The 16,530-nt window shown below is 39.4% G+C and overlaps 1 protein-coding gene across 1 annotated transcript in view; it reads left to right on the top strand.

Moving 5' to 3' along the window:
- Window positions 1-8,546, top strand: part of TAF1B (TATA box binding protein (TBP)-associated factor, RNA polymerase I, B, 63kDa) — a 49,667-nt gene extending 41,121 nt beyond the window's left edge. The window contains exons 12-15 of the mRNA XM_009332509.1: window positions 807-897; window positions 1,355-1,425; window positions 3,562-3,787; window positions 7,883-8,546. Coding sequence (XP_009330784.1) covers window positions 807-897; window positions 1,355-1,425; window positions 3,562-3,787; window positions 7,883-8,075 — 581 coding nt within the window. The 3' untranslated portion in view covers window positions 8,076-8,546. The remainder of the gene's footprint in view (window positions 1-806; window positions 898-1,354; window positions 1,426-3,561; window positions 3,788-7,882) is intronic.
- The last annotated feature ends 7,984 nt before the right edge of the window (window positions 8,547-16,530 follow it).

Here is a 16,530-nt window from a genome sequence, read left to right as displayed (position 1 = left end):
AATTCACAATGCAGATAATCCACCCACGGATAATGACAGTTGATTATATTTTAAATATATAAATCTACACCATAGTTCTGTTTGGAATTCTTATTCTTACTGTACCCAGTTGATCTATTTCAGTCCTGTGCCTCTTCGGAGCATCAATGATAAATGGGCTGCTAGAATGCCGTATGCCTTAATGTTTTTGCATGTGCTGGTAAATATTTGTTCACGTATCAGTGAGTGAAGTTCCTGTGCTCAAAAACATGGGAGGCTGATACGAAGTGAAAACAATTGTCTAGTCCATCCTTCCTGCCCTGTAACATTTCATGGATAGTAGGTTAGGCAGTGGGGAGTTGATGAAACTATTTGAAATCTTACATCTGAGCTTGTTTAGATCTTACTTGTTTAAACCTAAGCTTGGTGTATAGTTTCATTAATCCCTTGAAGTCAACTTTCAGACAGATGAAGGCCACTTCACATTGTGGAGATCTAGTTCATTTGGTAGAGAGGGGGTAGTTTCTAGGCTTAACTTTCAGAAAGGAGGGAAAAGCGTTGAATTGTGCTAAATCTATGAAAAGTATTCTAAGCTAAGGAGCTTCTTTGCACTTCTTATGCTGTTCTTTCACTGCATTTCTGCATTTCTCTTTTCTTACAGAATTGTTAGATTAAGTATGTCTTCTTAAAGCACATAGAATTCAGGATAGGTTTGCATACAGGTGGAAGATGCAGGGTCTAACTGGTGGAGAAGGTGGAGACCACCTTCTGTGTATTACATGTTTCTTTGACTTCTTCCCAACCTAAAATGTGAATGTTTTATTCAGGTGGTCCATATTTTGCGTTCAAAAAGTGGTACAAGGTTATAAAATGTTCCTTGGATGTGGAGCAAAAGAAATTGGATGAAGAAAGAGCCAAGTAAGAGGTTTTCAAGTACTTTATCTTTTTTAAGGTAGACAGTTTTATGTGAAATCCTGACCCCCACAGAAATTAAAAAGGTTAGGAATTTGCTTTACATTTCCATCCAACAAACTTGGGTGAATAGAGCGATTAAATCCCTATCTTAATTTTCTGTTTACACTCATAATTTTTATCCAGCATATTAATTAAATGCTCACTTTCTGTGACAAGTAGCTTATAGAACTGAACAATTAACTGATTACAGTAAATCTAGGCTTACATGCCTCGGTTTGCGTACTCTGAAAAAAGGCTTCCTAGATGTGTTGGGGGGGCAGTGGCATTTAATAGCACTAACCATTAGATTATTTTGATTTTATTTTAATAGCTCTAGCAGTATTTGTAAGAAATTACTACTCTCTTACTTTTTTGCTCCAGCTTTCTTTTTCCTAACAACTCTTACGTCTCTTACTGGTAGGTATCTGTGGAGATGTGAAAAGCCACTGTTTTATTCAGCCAAGAAGAAATCGAAAGTTCTTAAGAGAAGACGTGAGTAAACTCTGCCTCTTCCCAGCAACGCAGAAATCTGCTCCAACTTTTCGCATCCTAGAAAATCTGCAGCCCTGATTGTGATAACATTCACATCTTAAAATACTTTCTCTCTTCCATCTCTGGGTACAATTAATGTAGTACTATTTTACAACCTGTGGCTGGAATTCTTCAAACAGACATTTTCCTCATGCTTAACTGAAACTGTCTCTGCCAGTCTTCCTAATGACCTACTGAACCTCATCTCAGAATGAGTACTTGGTCCTCATCTTCACTGGTTGGTCAGCTGCCTTTATATAACTGTGATCTTCGTGAATTGTTGTTGGTCTTCCATAGCTTTCTTGTCCCTTTTCTTCCTTTACTTCCTCATATCCTTTGATATGGATATCCCAGTATGTCCTTTGGTAGACCTTGCACGTCCCTCTTCTCTCCCACTCTTTCTGGCAGTCTTCTATAGAAAGTGAGGAAGGCTTGTCTGACCGTGACTTTACTTGAATAGCTAGCTATATGTGGTCAGAATGCAGGTACATCTACTTTATTTTACTAGCTCTAGATGTACTTATAAGAAATTACTGTGTTTTACGTTGACATAAAAGCAAACAAACAAAACAACAAACCCCCCACTTATCTGTGGAAATATGGAAAACCAGAATTTTATTCAACCAAATTAGATCTGAAGTTCTTCATTCTACATTTAATAGTGTCTAGTAAGCAGCAGATATTTGGAGAGACATGTTAAGTGTGCAAGTGATATTTTTCCCTTTATGTACTCTTCCAGTGTCTGGAAGTGACTGGTTCAGGGACCAGTTGTATAATGGTTTGTATAAACCATTGTATACAAACCATTTGTATAAACAAGTTGTATAATCCTATTTGGTTTGAGTAACTCATCTTGGATTTCTCTTTCAAGAATGCAATTGGGGTTTTTTGAATGTTCTTACTCTTCAAAATTTGGTAGGGTTGATCAGTCAAGTCATGTTCCGTAGAAAAATACGTTTAGGTTTATTTATTTCAAGCTGATCGTTTGCTCAGATGTCCTTTAGTTCCTGCGTTTATAAGGAAAAGTGAATAATGATTCATTGTTCATCATTTCTGTGGCACTCTAGATTCCTTTTCTGGCTCTGCTTCTCTTCACGCTAGAAGACAACCACTTCGATTATGGAGCTTTACCGCTGGCTGTTGCAAGCAGGAGTATCACATAATGCCATTGCAACTGGGCAAGATTAATCTTAAAACAAATTTAAAATAGTAGAGACAAAGAATACCTATGCAAAGAGTGCTCTAGAACACTTATGTGTTCTAGATGTGAAGAAAACCTGTGCCAGATACAGGTTTTCAGAAACCTTCCTCAGCCTTTGTTTTTGATGGTAGATTTTAGTGTCCTCTTGAAATGAATTAGTTTATTCAGATACAGGTCATAAAAAGAAGTTGAAGCTCCAGCAACAGTGGTTTTTAACCTGTTTTTTATCCTAGGAAAACAAGGCTTAGGTGGTCATATTGTGTGTGCTGATTTATCATCATACCTTCTTTCCCTTCTCAGCCTCAGTAACTTATGAAAGTTTGTAATTTTTTCACTAGCAGTGGGGAAAGGCAGAGTGGGGGTTTTTGGGTTTTTTTTTTCCCAGTTGAAATTTGCAGTATGAAAAGTTTAACCTTAAATCCATATGTGTATGAAACCAGGCTTCTTTAATTCTGGTACACAGGAAACTACTCAAAAAATCTTAGCCAGTCTAAGTGATAGCATACGACCAGGTAAATATAGTGAAAGGCATCCTGGCATGTCTTCTATGAGAATAAAAATACCAGCAGTATCAAATGGATTTTACTATTTTTACTTGTAGAATCCTTTTGGAGTACCCCAGTATTAATATTATTAGGTATGAAAGACATGGCATTTTAAATTGTCTTTCAAAATCTTTTCCATAAAACATGTTAGAGAGTTGAATTTTAAATGGAATGGGGGAGAGAAAATACAGATCTTCAAGGTTTCTCAGTATTCCAAACAGAGGTTTAAAGAAAAAAGAAATTAAAAAAGAGGCACAAATAATACCCTATTTTCTTCCTGTATTAATCACCTCTAAATAGTATTCTAATACTTAATAATTTTGCCTTGGTTTTTTGTTTCTATTTGTACAGAAATGGTTGTGAGCTTACAAGATCAGTTTGGCAAGCTGTCTGGTTCAGTGCAACCTGCTGAAAAGCCAAAACCTTCAAGTTTTCAGCTAAGTTGGTCTGAAGAAAACACAGATGGGAGTTGTTTTCACGGCCATAGCCTGAAGGGAATTTTGCAAGAAAAATGTGGTTTACTTACAGCCATGAACCCTGCCTATTGGCTGTGTACAGTTAAACTATGTACTGAGAAGTAAGTATTCAAATTTTTGTTAAATACGTTTTGGAAAGCTCTCCCGAAAGTGAAGTGCCATATATATATATATATTTTTACAAATGACAACTATGGGGTGTGTACACAGCTATGTATTCACCTGTAGTTAAAATAATTTGTAGAAAGAGGCGTGTGCAGAATGGTTAGTCTTGGATTGGGAGTAGACACAGTGTAATATGAAGAGTGATCAAAGTGAGCTTTTGAGAAGAGGAGATGAGACAAAATCAACAACTAGAGTCACATGGCAGGAGTAGCAGCTAGATACAAATATTCACTTCACTTCCTTCTTCATAGTATTTTAGAAAAAACTCGCACCACAGCTTTCCAGAGAATGGGAAAACGGTTCCATTTCTCCCCTGCCCCCCCAAAAAGCATAGGAAGTTAATTTTTTAAATCACTGTCCTCCTTTTGTGGTGGCCTTAATCAAAATTAAAGGTAAAATTAGCAGTCGGAGTTCAATAAGCAGGCAATTAATGCCTCCAGAAAATATTTTTTTAAAAAGTAATTACGAGGGAAAAGGACTCTATCACTATTTCATCTAAGTATATCAGCAATCAACAGTTGTATTTTTTGCAAGCAGATAAGTAAAAGAAGAAATTTCTTTTACTGGAAAAGTAAGAGAAGAAATATGGGAAAAGAAAACATTTTGTGCTATTAAGGAAGTTTAGTGTCTGTCTTCACTAGAGAACTGTTCCCAAGTCCTGACTTTCACAAGTAAAAGGGAATTATTTTTTTTTTCAATTAAAGGTGTATCAAAACAGTCAGGCTATTTGTTAGTAAAATTATTTTCTTTAAAGGACCTAAGTAGCAAGGAGAATGATAGGCCAGCTAATCCAGCCTGATACAAAGTTATAGAGATATTTCAGTATCTGCCTGGTTTGTGTTGAACTTCCCACTCTTCCTTTAATATCTTCTCCTCTTGGCGTCAAATTCTGCAAAAACTGGTGAGTTTTCTATTTGGTGAGTGCTGGCAGAGAACTATGGCCAGAGACACAGAGCAAAAGCCCTCTGAGGGAGCGTAGGAGTTCGGCAGCATTTACTCCAAGGAATTGAAAATATCTAAAATAGTGTTTCTCACAAACTCCCTTGGTGGTGTAGATAAGGCTTCTGGATCATAAACCGGATTTTGGTTCTGCCATTGGTCGTATCATGAAATCCTAATCCAGAAAATGAGTGTACTGGTGGATATCAGTGAGATGAACTTTGCAGATGGATTGGATTCTCCCAAATTTCTCGTGTGTGCAATTGGAGGGTGTTTTTTGGAAAAGAGGTTGGGGTACATTAATGTGAAGTGAGATTTCATTAGCGCATTGAATAACATCTTAAATCTTTATCTGGTATATACTTCTAAATGTCATGCTTAAGAGAGCAACAGCCCCTACAAAAGCTTAGTGATATGTTCCTGATTTTTAAAACATTAAATATTCCCCTTGGAAATAACTGGCCTTTACATGTATGCAGTCTTTTCTGTCTTTCAGTGGATTTATTTGCTTATCTTTATTTTCCTTTTCACATTACCTTTCACATATCCACCATGACAGAAATGGGTTGGAATAATGTAAACACAGTGTTACATTACAAGAGCTTTGGTTGTATGGATTCATTCTTTTGTATGAATAAGAAGCTTTTTTTTTTGAAGGGAGGAGAGGTAATAATCCTTTTACCACAAATTTGCGTAAATCATATGTACACACTGAATGAGTTGGATATTTTGGTATATGTTTGTGTGAATAATCTTTCATGCAAAGTCTGTTTTTAAGCCTACATTTTCATGTGTAATATATTAAAATGTTAATGGCAAACTGTCATAGCCTTCATGAAACAAGATTTGAATTTAAATTCTTACCAGTTAAATTTCCCATTATATCATTTGCAATGCAAGTAGTTAATTATACATCTGACACTTAACTTTGGAAAACATCATCTACTCCCTCAGATATGAGGTTTTATCTTGTGCAAGTGTGTGTATGCATAATAGAACTAAAAACAAAAATTCTCTTTCTCTGAATATCAGCATGGTCTAACTGGGACTACTGAAATGCTTTAGTCCTAGGACTAAGGTATGATTTCAGTGTGGGCAAAGCTGAGATTTATCAAATGGTTGGTAAAATGCTTTTACATTTTCTTTTATTTTAAAACTTTCAGTTTTAAACTGGATTCTAAGTCGATGTGGTATAGAAGTCTTTAGGTGATACATGATGAGGTATTATAATGCATAAAAAATGTTGAGAAAAATGGATTTCACTTATTACATCTAAATTTAAAATCACTTAGGATTTTTTTAGCTTTTCAGAGATGCTCTTAGGGTAAACAGCACAAAAATAGCACAAAATGGGGCAAAAATGTGTGCGCGTTTAGGTACTCTTGTGAAAAGTGTAACTCCAGTTAATCAAATAGGTGCTTTACAGTATTGATGTGATTATGCATTTGCCTCAGAATATACAATATCACTCCCCTGCCCCCCCAGTAGAAAACTGAGATTTGACACCTGCGTTGCTATAAGAGCTGTAATTGCTGCACCTCAGGGTTAGGACTAGGACATAGCAAAATGCCTTAATTCATATTAGCCCAAAAATGTAGATTTGGTTCAAGCAACGACATTTCTCAATGAAGCTCGAATTTAGCAAACGCGTCGGGTTGTGGGGTCAGCTAATTCGTTCTGACACTGCTGAAATGTCTGATTTAATTTAGTTTTTTAAGAAGTCGCTGGCAGCTTTCAGGGAATGTGAGGTAGGGCAGAGGATGGGATGTACGGTGCAAGAGACCTAGTTTCAGATTTCCAATCTGCCAGGCTTTGGGAGGCTTTAAACAAAGACTGCTCCCCAAAGTGCAGCTTGTGTGGCACTCCAGGATGGTTCCGTCTGTTCCTCCAGTTTGAGGGAAAATGTAAATGTTTGTTGGGCCAGAGGGAGAGAGCAAATTATTGTTACTAGACTCTATAGTCTAGTAATTAGCACACTTGCCCATAAATTGGGACAGACAGGTTCCAGTCCTTGTTCTGGTGAATATTTAAGACCGCTGCTCTGAATCAGACAGAGGGGAAATTTTAAATTCTGGTTCTCCACATTACAGGGCAATACCTAGTAAGCTAGAAGATGCATAGGGCTTACATCGTGAATAGCACCTAAATCCCTGTATCAATGTAAAAGATTTTTTTAAAAAATTGAAACACCTGGATTTTATACTATTTTAAACTTACCACTTTTAATAAGAACAAATTTGGGGCTAACCCAGAACAGGGTGTTTTTCCAACCTAAATTGCTGAACTTAATGTTTACAGAGCTATCTCTGCAGTCTGTCCTCTGTGTCCTCTTTTGTTCAGTCTGACACTTGTTACCAGCAAGTCCGGTCTGCTATTTTCATTATATACTTCATCAATAAAATCACCTCATCATTTTCATTAACATTTTCACTGTAAAAGCTACAAAATAATTAAGCAGAAGGCTGCTACATACAATGACTCCATTGACTTGAACTTAGCTTTTTTTTCTTGTTTCTAGACAGGTAATTTATATTTAGCCCACAAAAGCAATGGACAAGAAATGAATGGGTTATAATCCCATGGCATAGTGTCAGGAAGAGGAGAGGGCACCCTACGGAGAGTGTGGGCAAAGAATAAAGAGCCTGGGGTGTCTGCATTGCATAGTCTTAGAAATTTTAAAAATCGGTTAAGGTACCCATTTTCACACTCTGCAACACTTGCTAAAGGCTGGCAGAACGAAGACTGGTTCAATTTAGTCCTGAAAGGGAAAGAATGTATTCTTTGCCTGGTTGAGTATGATCCTGATTCATAGTGCAAGAAGCTGTACAGGGTTTTCCTTCTTACCACGTCTGCACCATCTCTGAACGTGTCTTGGTCCGGTCCTCTACTTCAAGGTTTTGCAGGAGTGGATCCCTTCACAGAATCAACATTGTAGACCAGAATTGTGATTTATGCTGTTGATAAAATATATAGTTTAATTACAATTAAATATATAAATGCTAGCTAAATACTAACTAAATACACTTATAATAATACTAACTAAATACACTTATAATTTACGGCTTTTTATTTTTTCCCCCCTTTCTTTTCAGATTGTGTGGTCATCTTGCTCATTACAGAGAAGTGGACTTTCCCCAGAGTTACCATTTTGTACTAAGGTTATTCTCCTTTCTTCTGAGGATACAGCCCTCTTATATCCATGACGAGGTGTGTGTGATAGAACACAAACTTTTTAATAAAAAACTCTGTAAAAAGTCAAAATACAACACACGCCTAAGGAAGTAAAAGGGCCTAAAAATAACAGTATTAAACCCATGTAATTTAGTTGGTTGGATCCCAAACCATGGTATTGCATCTAAACTTATACTGATCCTTTTGCCTGCATGGAAATTTTTTGTTAAGATAGTAGTGCCAAGATCTACTACTGTACTTTAGCTGTACTGTCATTTTATCTGTAATTTAAGTCACTGGTTTCCAGCTGGGAAAGTTACCAAGGAAACTGTTTATCACAATTTATTTCCTCACTTTGCATCAGAGCCAACAGGAGGCTATGAAATTACCATTTTTTTGGCATAATCGTACATACTGTGAATGTACTGGACAGCACGTTAACGTCTAATTACATTGTGAGATTTTGCAATTAAAACATTATCTATTTTTTTACCTAGTGTTTTAGGACAGCAAATATATTTCTAGAAAGTAATGTTTACTTTGTTTTGAAATAGTGTGTTAACAAATAAAAGGACAGTTGGTTGATGTTTTCACTGCAGTGAGTTTTTTAGTCATTGTTTCTAAACAGGCTGTTCTGGAGCAACTCTGGCATTGTTTTCAACATTTCCTGTCTATCTCCTAGTCTCTTATGTCTGAGCCTCTCATTCAAGTTAACACCTTTCAGGTCCATGTTCCACTCCAGGCTTCACAGATTTTGCAGCTACTTTTATACCTGGAACTGCCCATCCTATTTCTTGTGCAATGGTAACTGCCAGGTCCTCCTGTTATTCTTCTTTTGCAAGGCTACTGTCATTTGAATTTCTTCTGACCGCTTTATAATCCAGCATCTTCAGCAGCTTGCGCCTCAGCCATTCTACTTGTTTCTCATGCTCAATCTTATTTATGCACTGTGTTTTTAAACTGTCCCAGACAACGTGTAAATGAAGTTGGGTGCTGCCACTACATTAAAGACACCATAACATATACATATGTTGAACAGAGATACTGAGTAGATACCCAGATGAATAATGCTGCTTTCAGCTGAATGAAATACAATTCAGCAACTCTGACCGTCAGTACGGAGTACAGAAGTTGCCAAATCTATTTAATCAAAACCAAAATCAACAGCTGTTTCTAAGCATTATTATAGTCAAGAAGAATGGTGTTTGCAGACTTTAAAAAGAATAATAGCTTCCTTCCTGAGCAAGGGCTTCAGTGAAATGTAATCTGGGAAGGTAATCAGTTCAGCGAGTGGACTCTGAGTACGATGGAAGGGTTTAAAATCTGTTGCAGTTCAATACATGAAGCTGTTGTCTAAAAATTGAGAACAGGCAAATGATAGGAGAGGAGATGTGCTGCCCTGCCTGTCTGGAGCAAAGTGATAAAGCAGTATTTCAAGCACGGGTAGGGCAGACAGGACTATTAAAGGTAAGTTGTAATAGTTACTTGGAAATACTGGCAAACCAGGAGGCTTCGCTGGCTCAGTAGAGGCAGGAGGTAATTAAGCGTGGTGTCCTGAGTTAAGGTGACAGAAAAGACACTGTTTGGCTGAAAGTTTTTACTTTTTCAGATATTTTAAGTAGTTATGGTAGAACAGGGATTTAGAGCAATGGTCCTATAGAGTGATTGTAACATGCAGATGAGAAGGCATAGTTTTAGCCATACAGAGCTGAACTGTGCTTGATGGGGGAAGAGGAAAGAGCAGACTGAGCTGTTACTTGTTGTATGTGTTAGAGATTTCATAAGTGGGTACAGTTTAGTATGTCTAAATTTGTTGTCACGTTTTGCTAGATACCTCAGACTTCTAACAAGATGCGTCTTGAACTGATGTTTACATTAATGGACTTGGAATATACCAATTCGAATCTCATCTTGTGTCTGGTGTTTGTGTTTTAAAATTAGCCATTATCTATGGCTATCTATGACCTGACCTGAGTGAATTACTGAAGTTTGTAAATATTTGGTAAAATTATTCATTGCTCTTGTTTTAGATGAGTATTTGTATCAGTTAAAAGTCTACAGAAGTGTAATACGCATTGTCAGTGTTTTCAACAGTGCTTGCTCAGGCGACTGAAAGTGTTTCATTCTTTTTACTGTAACATCTGTTAAAAGTTTTGAATTAACTATCTAAAAGACACCTTATACATAAAGGATTCATTTAATTCAGAAGCCTTTATTTGAAAGACTTATGCACTTAATTATAGCTACACCTTTCTTTTAAAACTACTGTAGTAGTAAAATCTGAGCTTCATAAATTATAAATACTGTGCTCATTGTTACATTGTTACAAATGTAACAAAGCTCCCTTAGATGTTAGAATAAATTAAAGCTGTACTTTAATAAACTGGAATAAAGCTTGCAGTTAATGATCAAGAGCCATGTGCCTTCTGGACACATAGGTTAAGAGTCAGATTTAAAAGTAAAGGGTGTGCCCCTAAAATACTTAATGTTAGTTCTATCCAGTTTAATCAATCAACACTTATGTTGGAGTAATGATGTTTAAGAAGCTGACGAGCCACAAGAGTACCTTATCTTCAGTGAAGTGTAGTTGAGCTCTCCTGGGACAACTACTTTGAGTCCAGTTAATATAACCCTGAGGTGGAGCCGCGCTGGTTGAACAGACAGCTACCGGCGGATAGCTGAAGGGTAGGGTGTCTGCTGCAACCCAGCAGTTCCAACCACCTCTTCTATCTACTTTTAAGTTACAGCTCCTTTTGTAACTATTTGCTGAAAATATCTGGGGAAAGCTCAACTTTCTGATTGCTGCTTTTTTGTACTTCTTCCCATGGAAATTTTGAGTAAAGAGACTCGGTTTGTTTTCTTACTCTAAAAGTTGAATGAGAGTTCTTAAGTATATAGATAAAGACAAGTGGTTTTTTTAGATTAAACTTTTTAAACATTATATATTGAGAAGATTTAGAATAGTTAAATAATTATTAACTTAGACAATAGCAAATCAGTTATTCTGAGACCTTGATGTGCCTTCTAAAGTGAATTTAGGCTTTCTCCTGTGTTATATTTTAACACAGTTTTTTTCTATCTTTGAGTGCAAAAGTAACCTTGCTTTATGAATTCTCCTAAATAATGCAATCTTTCTGTTGTTTCAGTGGAGAAATATGAGAGATGTCTCATTTTCTTTTGAAAGGTACAGCCTTCAGCAGAATTGGAATTTTACCTTACCAGTTTTTCACTACCTCAGTGTGTCTGCATTCTCTGAGTTGATATCTGACTAATATCAACTTAGTCTCAGTCAAATACATGTTTCTTTTTAAAGTTTTTACCATTTTCCAGACATGAAGGAGAGATGTTTGACTTTCTCCTTAACCTCTTATGCAGAGTGAGGGCCCTGAACCTGATTTAACCAGAGAATGAGAATCAGCAAAGCCCTATGCCTGCAAGCAATACTAGTCCTATTTATTGTCCATAATATGTTGTATGGACTTCACTGTAATTACATCTTTCCTAACCTATTTTTAGCATGACCCCTCAAACAATCATGTTTGGAAGCTTTGAGAAAGCTTTGTGCAATGTTGCAGGTAACGCAATGAATAACTCGCTTTCTCGTAACTTCTTGGGAAGCTCAAAAGACCCTTCCTCAAAATGACTTTTCTCCCTTTTATGGACAAACAAGACTTTTGCTGATGGTCTTGAAAAATGATTTCAGGGTATTTATGGAAAGTTGTTAAGAGGATGCTTTTGCAGGGCTGGGAGCAAAAGGGCCAGATTTAGGACCCACAGGGCTTTTGGGAGAGGTAAAGTCTGGAAATGTTAAGTCCCTGAATAAGTGTCTGCTCCCTGGTTCATCCATCCCTTCCCCATGTCAGGTTGAGTAAGTTTCATGCTGCTTCACATGCAGAGAAGAGTCAAGATAATTTAGATTAATGAATCTCCTATTTTCATTCAAAATGACATGGGCTTCCCAGCACATATACATACAGTCATATATATGTCCTGGCTGAGCATGTTAGTATGTGCATTTGCCAAAGTAGTGTCTCTTGCTGCATTTGCCCTCGTACTAAATGCAGAGTGCTTGCTCTGTCTCCTCCACAGTTACTGGTCTTGTTGCTCCTCACATGTGAAGCTCCTTTGTTCCTGGCCAGATTAGATGAGGGAGAGCATAAAGGGGATGCCAAGATGTGGAAACAGGCATACATGAAAGAGCTTTCCTCACCGCTGCTTGTGCTAGGATGCTGCTGAAACGGTGAACAAGAGAGTGAGTAAGGATTGGCAGAACAGGAGATGATGAATGCTTGTGTCCTCACGCGAGGTTATAGCTGCCCTTGTACAACTGCTAATGGCAGCATTTCCAGAGCCAGAACACTCCTCCCTGATCCTCAGCATCTATACTCTGCCTCCGGCAGTAAATCAGGTAGTTTTAAAAGAAAGTACAAGCACATTCCTCTAATCTCATATGGTTGCTCTGTATTGTAGAAGTATTGTGTGTCTGCTCACTATTGTCCTAGCAGTGGCTTTGCTCATCGGCTGCAGACCCTGCCATTGCCTCGTGAGAACGCCATGCAGTGTGTTTAGTGTCTATGTTGCGATCCAAAAGCTTGATCTGGATCCTGGGGTGCTTCCGTGTTGCCTTTTCATGGGGGACACCTGCGTTGGCTGTTTGAGCAAGCATTGCCTGCCTCTGACAGGGCTGCCTGAGGGGTGCGGAGTAGAGGCTGCTGTGAGGGAGAGGGGTGAAGACACCACCTCTTTACAGGCCCAGGGAAGAGAAGGGTGTCCTAGAACTACATCCAAGTGCCTCAGCTCTCAAGGCCAGGATATCAGACTGCAGAGCTAGCGGGTTCCTGGTGAGCCATCAGCTCCTCGCAAGCTAGGCAGGCTTAATGTCTGCAGGCAGGCTGGTTCTTGTGCTTCTGAGCAGGACTTCAACCATGGTCCCTCAACATGGTGCAGCAGGGCTCCCCATGACCGCTGCTTGCAACTTGCTCTGACACTAGGATGTGAAGGAATCCACCTGGCCCTGGATCTCATCAGCACAGTAAGTCATGCTATGTTGATACAAGATTGTGACAAAACATTTGTTTACTCAACTGAGATCGTGGCATTTGTAACTCCTAACTGGGCAGCTGGGTGGTTTCCATGCTGTGGAGCAAAGCGGATTAGGCAGAGAACAGTGTGCAGCCAAAGAGCTGCACACGCTGTTCTCTTGCTACACCACTATCGGCCTGTGCAGCAGGACCTACGTACGCAGAAGTCAAACCCAGAGGAAGCACAATACTGAGCAGAGATGAGAAATGTTCAGTGATACTGGTTAGCATGCTAAAGATTTTATTGTTGATAAAATTCTAGGCTTCAGGCTGACTTCTTTTTTTAATATATAGGCTACCGCAAAATTGATTCATGTATGTTGTAGTCATTTCAGAGCGTCCTCAGTCAGGCTGATGGAGCTGCATCTCCTGCCCCTGAATAGTCTGTATGCTCTCAACAGTTTCTATGTTATCTTTAGGGCTAACTACACAATTAAAAGGGGAATCTTTTAAGGAATTCCTGCAAGATTGCATATAGGGATATGACTGAAGTGAAAACCAAACTGTTTCTTTTCGCGTTCTGTATTTCATATGTTGTGCTTTCATTTATTTCTTCAGCCTTTTTTTCCCCCCAGCTCTTTCCACCTCTTTCCTACAAGGCATTTCCATCTTCCTTTTCCATTGTCACTTGTCTATTTCTTTCCATTGTGCCTGCTTTCACCTCACTTCCTAGTGAGTTCATGAACCTCTGCCTGGGCTTTTCTCTTTTTTCTTCAGCCCTTTGATGCCTTCAGGCTAATTCTGCAGGGTCAGTGATCAGCTTCGGGCTTACTTTTCCAGTTCTATCGTTAGTGACCACAGGCCTGTTGCAGAAGAGAAAAGCTTGCCTGGTGTGCTGCATAATGGAGAGAAGTATAAAAGATTCACTGCTCTTTACAGCGAGCTCTGTAGCCTGGCCCTCGCATCTTAGGGGTTCAGATTAAGTAGAAAGTATCTTGTTTTGACTCCCTGCCGTGTTTTGTGAAATCAAAAGTACTGTTACAAACTTGATGCAACCTGTTTGTTTATTACACAGGTGTGAATGGCCAGTGCATGTAGATGATAATTATCAGGTATGAGATTTTAAAACCCTATTTGTTAGGTAAGTCATAACAGTAGCTAATCCTTGTCCAGAATAATTCCCAGTTTCTTTAGACAGCGACGTCAAAAGACAGACTAGGAAGAGGCGCAAGCACGTTGAGACAGTGCTCGGCCAGATGGTTGCAAGTAGTACGTGAGTTCAGTGGGGTTCATTGCGTGTTTAAAATTCACGTTAAGTTCATTTAAAAGGAAACAAATACATGAAGAGGGGAAGGAGAATGCTGAAGGCAGGACCGAGGCAGAGGGAAAGGTAAAGGAAAGGGCATGAGAGGTGGAGGAGAGCAGTGAGGTCAAGGTGAAAGGGCTGAGCGAGGGAAGAAGTTGGAGTGAACGCCAGTCAGCACAGGGCAAGGGAAGTCCTGCCAGAGTACTGCCGCATCAGGCTGGCATGGCTTTATGCCCGAGCCAAAGCTCTGCTAAATCCCTTTGTGCTTCTTGCCTGATTTTACTCAGCGATGATGCAACCTGGTTAGTGACATCACAGAAATACACCTATATAAGTGGTGTTACAGAGTCTAGATTGTGACCGGCAGATTAGTCAGCGGTGTCACAATCCGGTGTTTATATCATTGTCTCCTGAATGTGGAAGTGATTGCTATGTTGATAACTAAGTTTTCATCGGTGGATCAGGCTGTTAAGAAAAGCCGTCCCCTTTGCAGAGGCAAGAGCTTTGATTCATTTGGAATAAAATCACGGTAAATTCTAGTTAAGTAGAAATCCCAAGTGTGGCACATTACAAAGATTTTAGCAATTTGGGTGCAATGTAAACATGTGACTGAACTTCGGCACGTACTGCATCTGGGTCACTTACAGCTACAGGGTAGTATTATATTTTATTGTTAATGAAAAGTATGCACATGTGCCAAAAAGCAGTGATTGTGTCTGCACATCCCAGAATTCTACAAACAGAAGTAGGGAGCATGAGGAGTGAATAACACCTGAGAAAATTAGCAGTCCTTTCCAATACTTGCAATTTTGAGCTGGTTTTGTAATTTGTATCGGAAACAAAGCAAGTTATACTTGCTTGGAAAAATGTAATTTTTCTGACATCTTAATTGGATGACAGTATTTTTTTCATATGTGGGAGCAGATAAGAAATCTTATTCTGTGTAATCTCAAATTAGGTTTTAAAATGGATTAAAAATGTAGAATACCTTTTATTGAATGTCATAAAGAACAATTTATATCAATTCATTTCACTTTGTAGGGCAAGATCCTACTTCAGTAATGATTTTAACTTTTGCCATCCTAATGGCAGTGTTTGCAGATCCAAACAAAGCATTTTATTTCTAGAACACTAGTTGTAATACAGTCAGAGGAAATTAAGCAACTTCTAGGATTAGACCCTTAGTGAAAGTTTGTTCCCTTTAGTTTCGTATTTCCTTTGGTTGGCTGCTTGAATTATACCCTAATGCAAAATTATAGAAAGACATCCTGAACAAATAGGGAAGAGATTTTGACCTAGGACGAGAGACCTCTTATTAGTGTGCGTACTTTTAAATTACAGTAGCTATCTGAAGCATCTTGACATATGATAGATAGCATTGTTGCTATATGGGTTTGATTCAACTTGTTACTTAAACAAGCAACCTCCCACCCTTATTTCTCAAGGAGAAACTTAAGATCTTTCTGATTTAAATTTGTGCGTGCCACTTTCGATATATCCAGTGCATTCGTAATGTTGCTGCTGTTGTTAAACCAGAGGATTTAGATGCACTTCTAGCAATAAGTCCATCGTAAACCTCCCTTTCTCTCCAAACCTGGGTTCGTTTATGAGGCACGTAACGATGCTAGGATCCACTGTGCCTTGGCGGTTGGCGCAGTGCTCGTGCAAATTAATGCGCCTTGTGCCGTTTTTAGACATTCCTAAAAATGGGTTTAGTGTAGGAAGAAATAAGGTTATATGGGAGGGGAGAGGGAGAAGGGAAACCCATTTTTAGTACGAAAACGAAACCAGCGTGATTCCCGCGTACCCTAGCTAGGGCCGGGGCCCCGTGAGGCGATACCCCTCCAGCGTGGCCCCCGGCCTTAGGGCGGAGCGGGACGGGGCGCTCGGGGAGCCCTCGCGTACCGCCGCCGGGAGAAGAGGGCTGGGGACTCCGGTGCAAGCGGGAGAGGGAGAAGGGAAACCCATTTTTAGTACGAAAACGAAACCAGCGTGATTCCCGCGTACCCTAGCTAGGGCCGGGGCCCCGTGAGGCGATACCCCTCCAGCGTGGCCCCCGGCCTTAGGGCGGAGCGGGACGGGGCGCTCGGGGAGCCCTCGCGTACCGCCGCCGGGAGAAGAGGGCTGGGGACTCCGGTGCAAGCTGCGGCGCCAGCGCCTCGGCCCCCGTGAGCGCTGTACGTGCAGGGGAAGAGGTGAAACCGGGGGGGGAAGGTGGTTTTTTTTTTCTTTCCTCAGGAAA

This window comes from Pygoscelis adeliae, unplaced genomic scaffold (assembly GCF_000699105.1).
Source record: "Pygoscelis adeliae isolate BGI_AS28 unplaced genomic scaffold, ASM69910v1 Scaffold168, whole genome shotgun sequence".
Lineage (NCBI taxonomy): Eukaryota > Metazoa > Chordata > Aves > Sphenisciformes > Spheniscidae > Pygoscelis > Pygoscelis adeliae.
The sequence above is the reverse complement of the archived record's forward strand: the minus strand, read 5'-3'. Positions and strand labels throughout refer to the sequence as shown.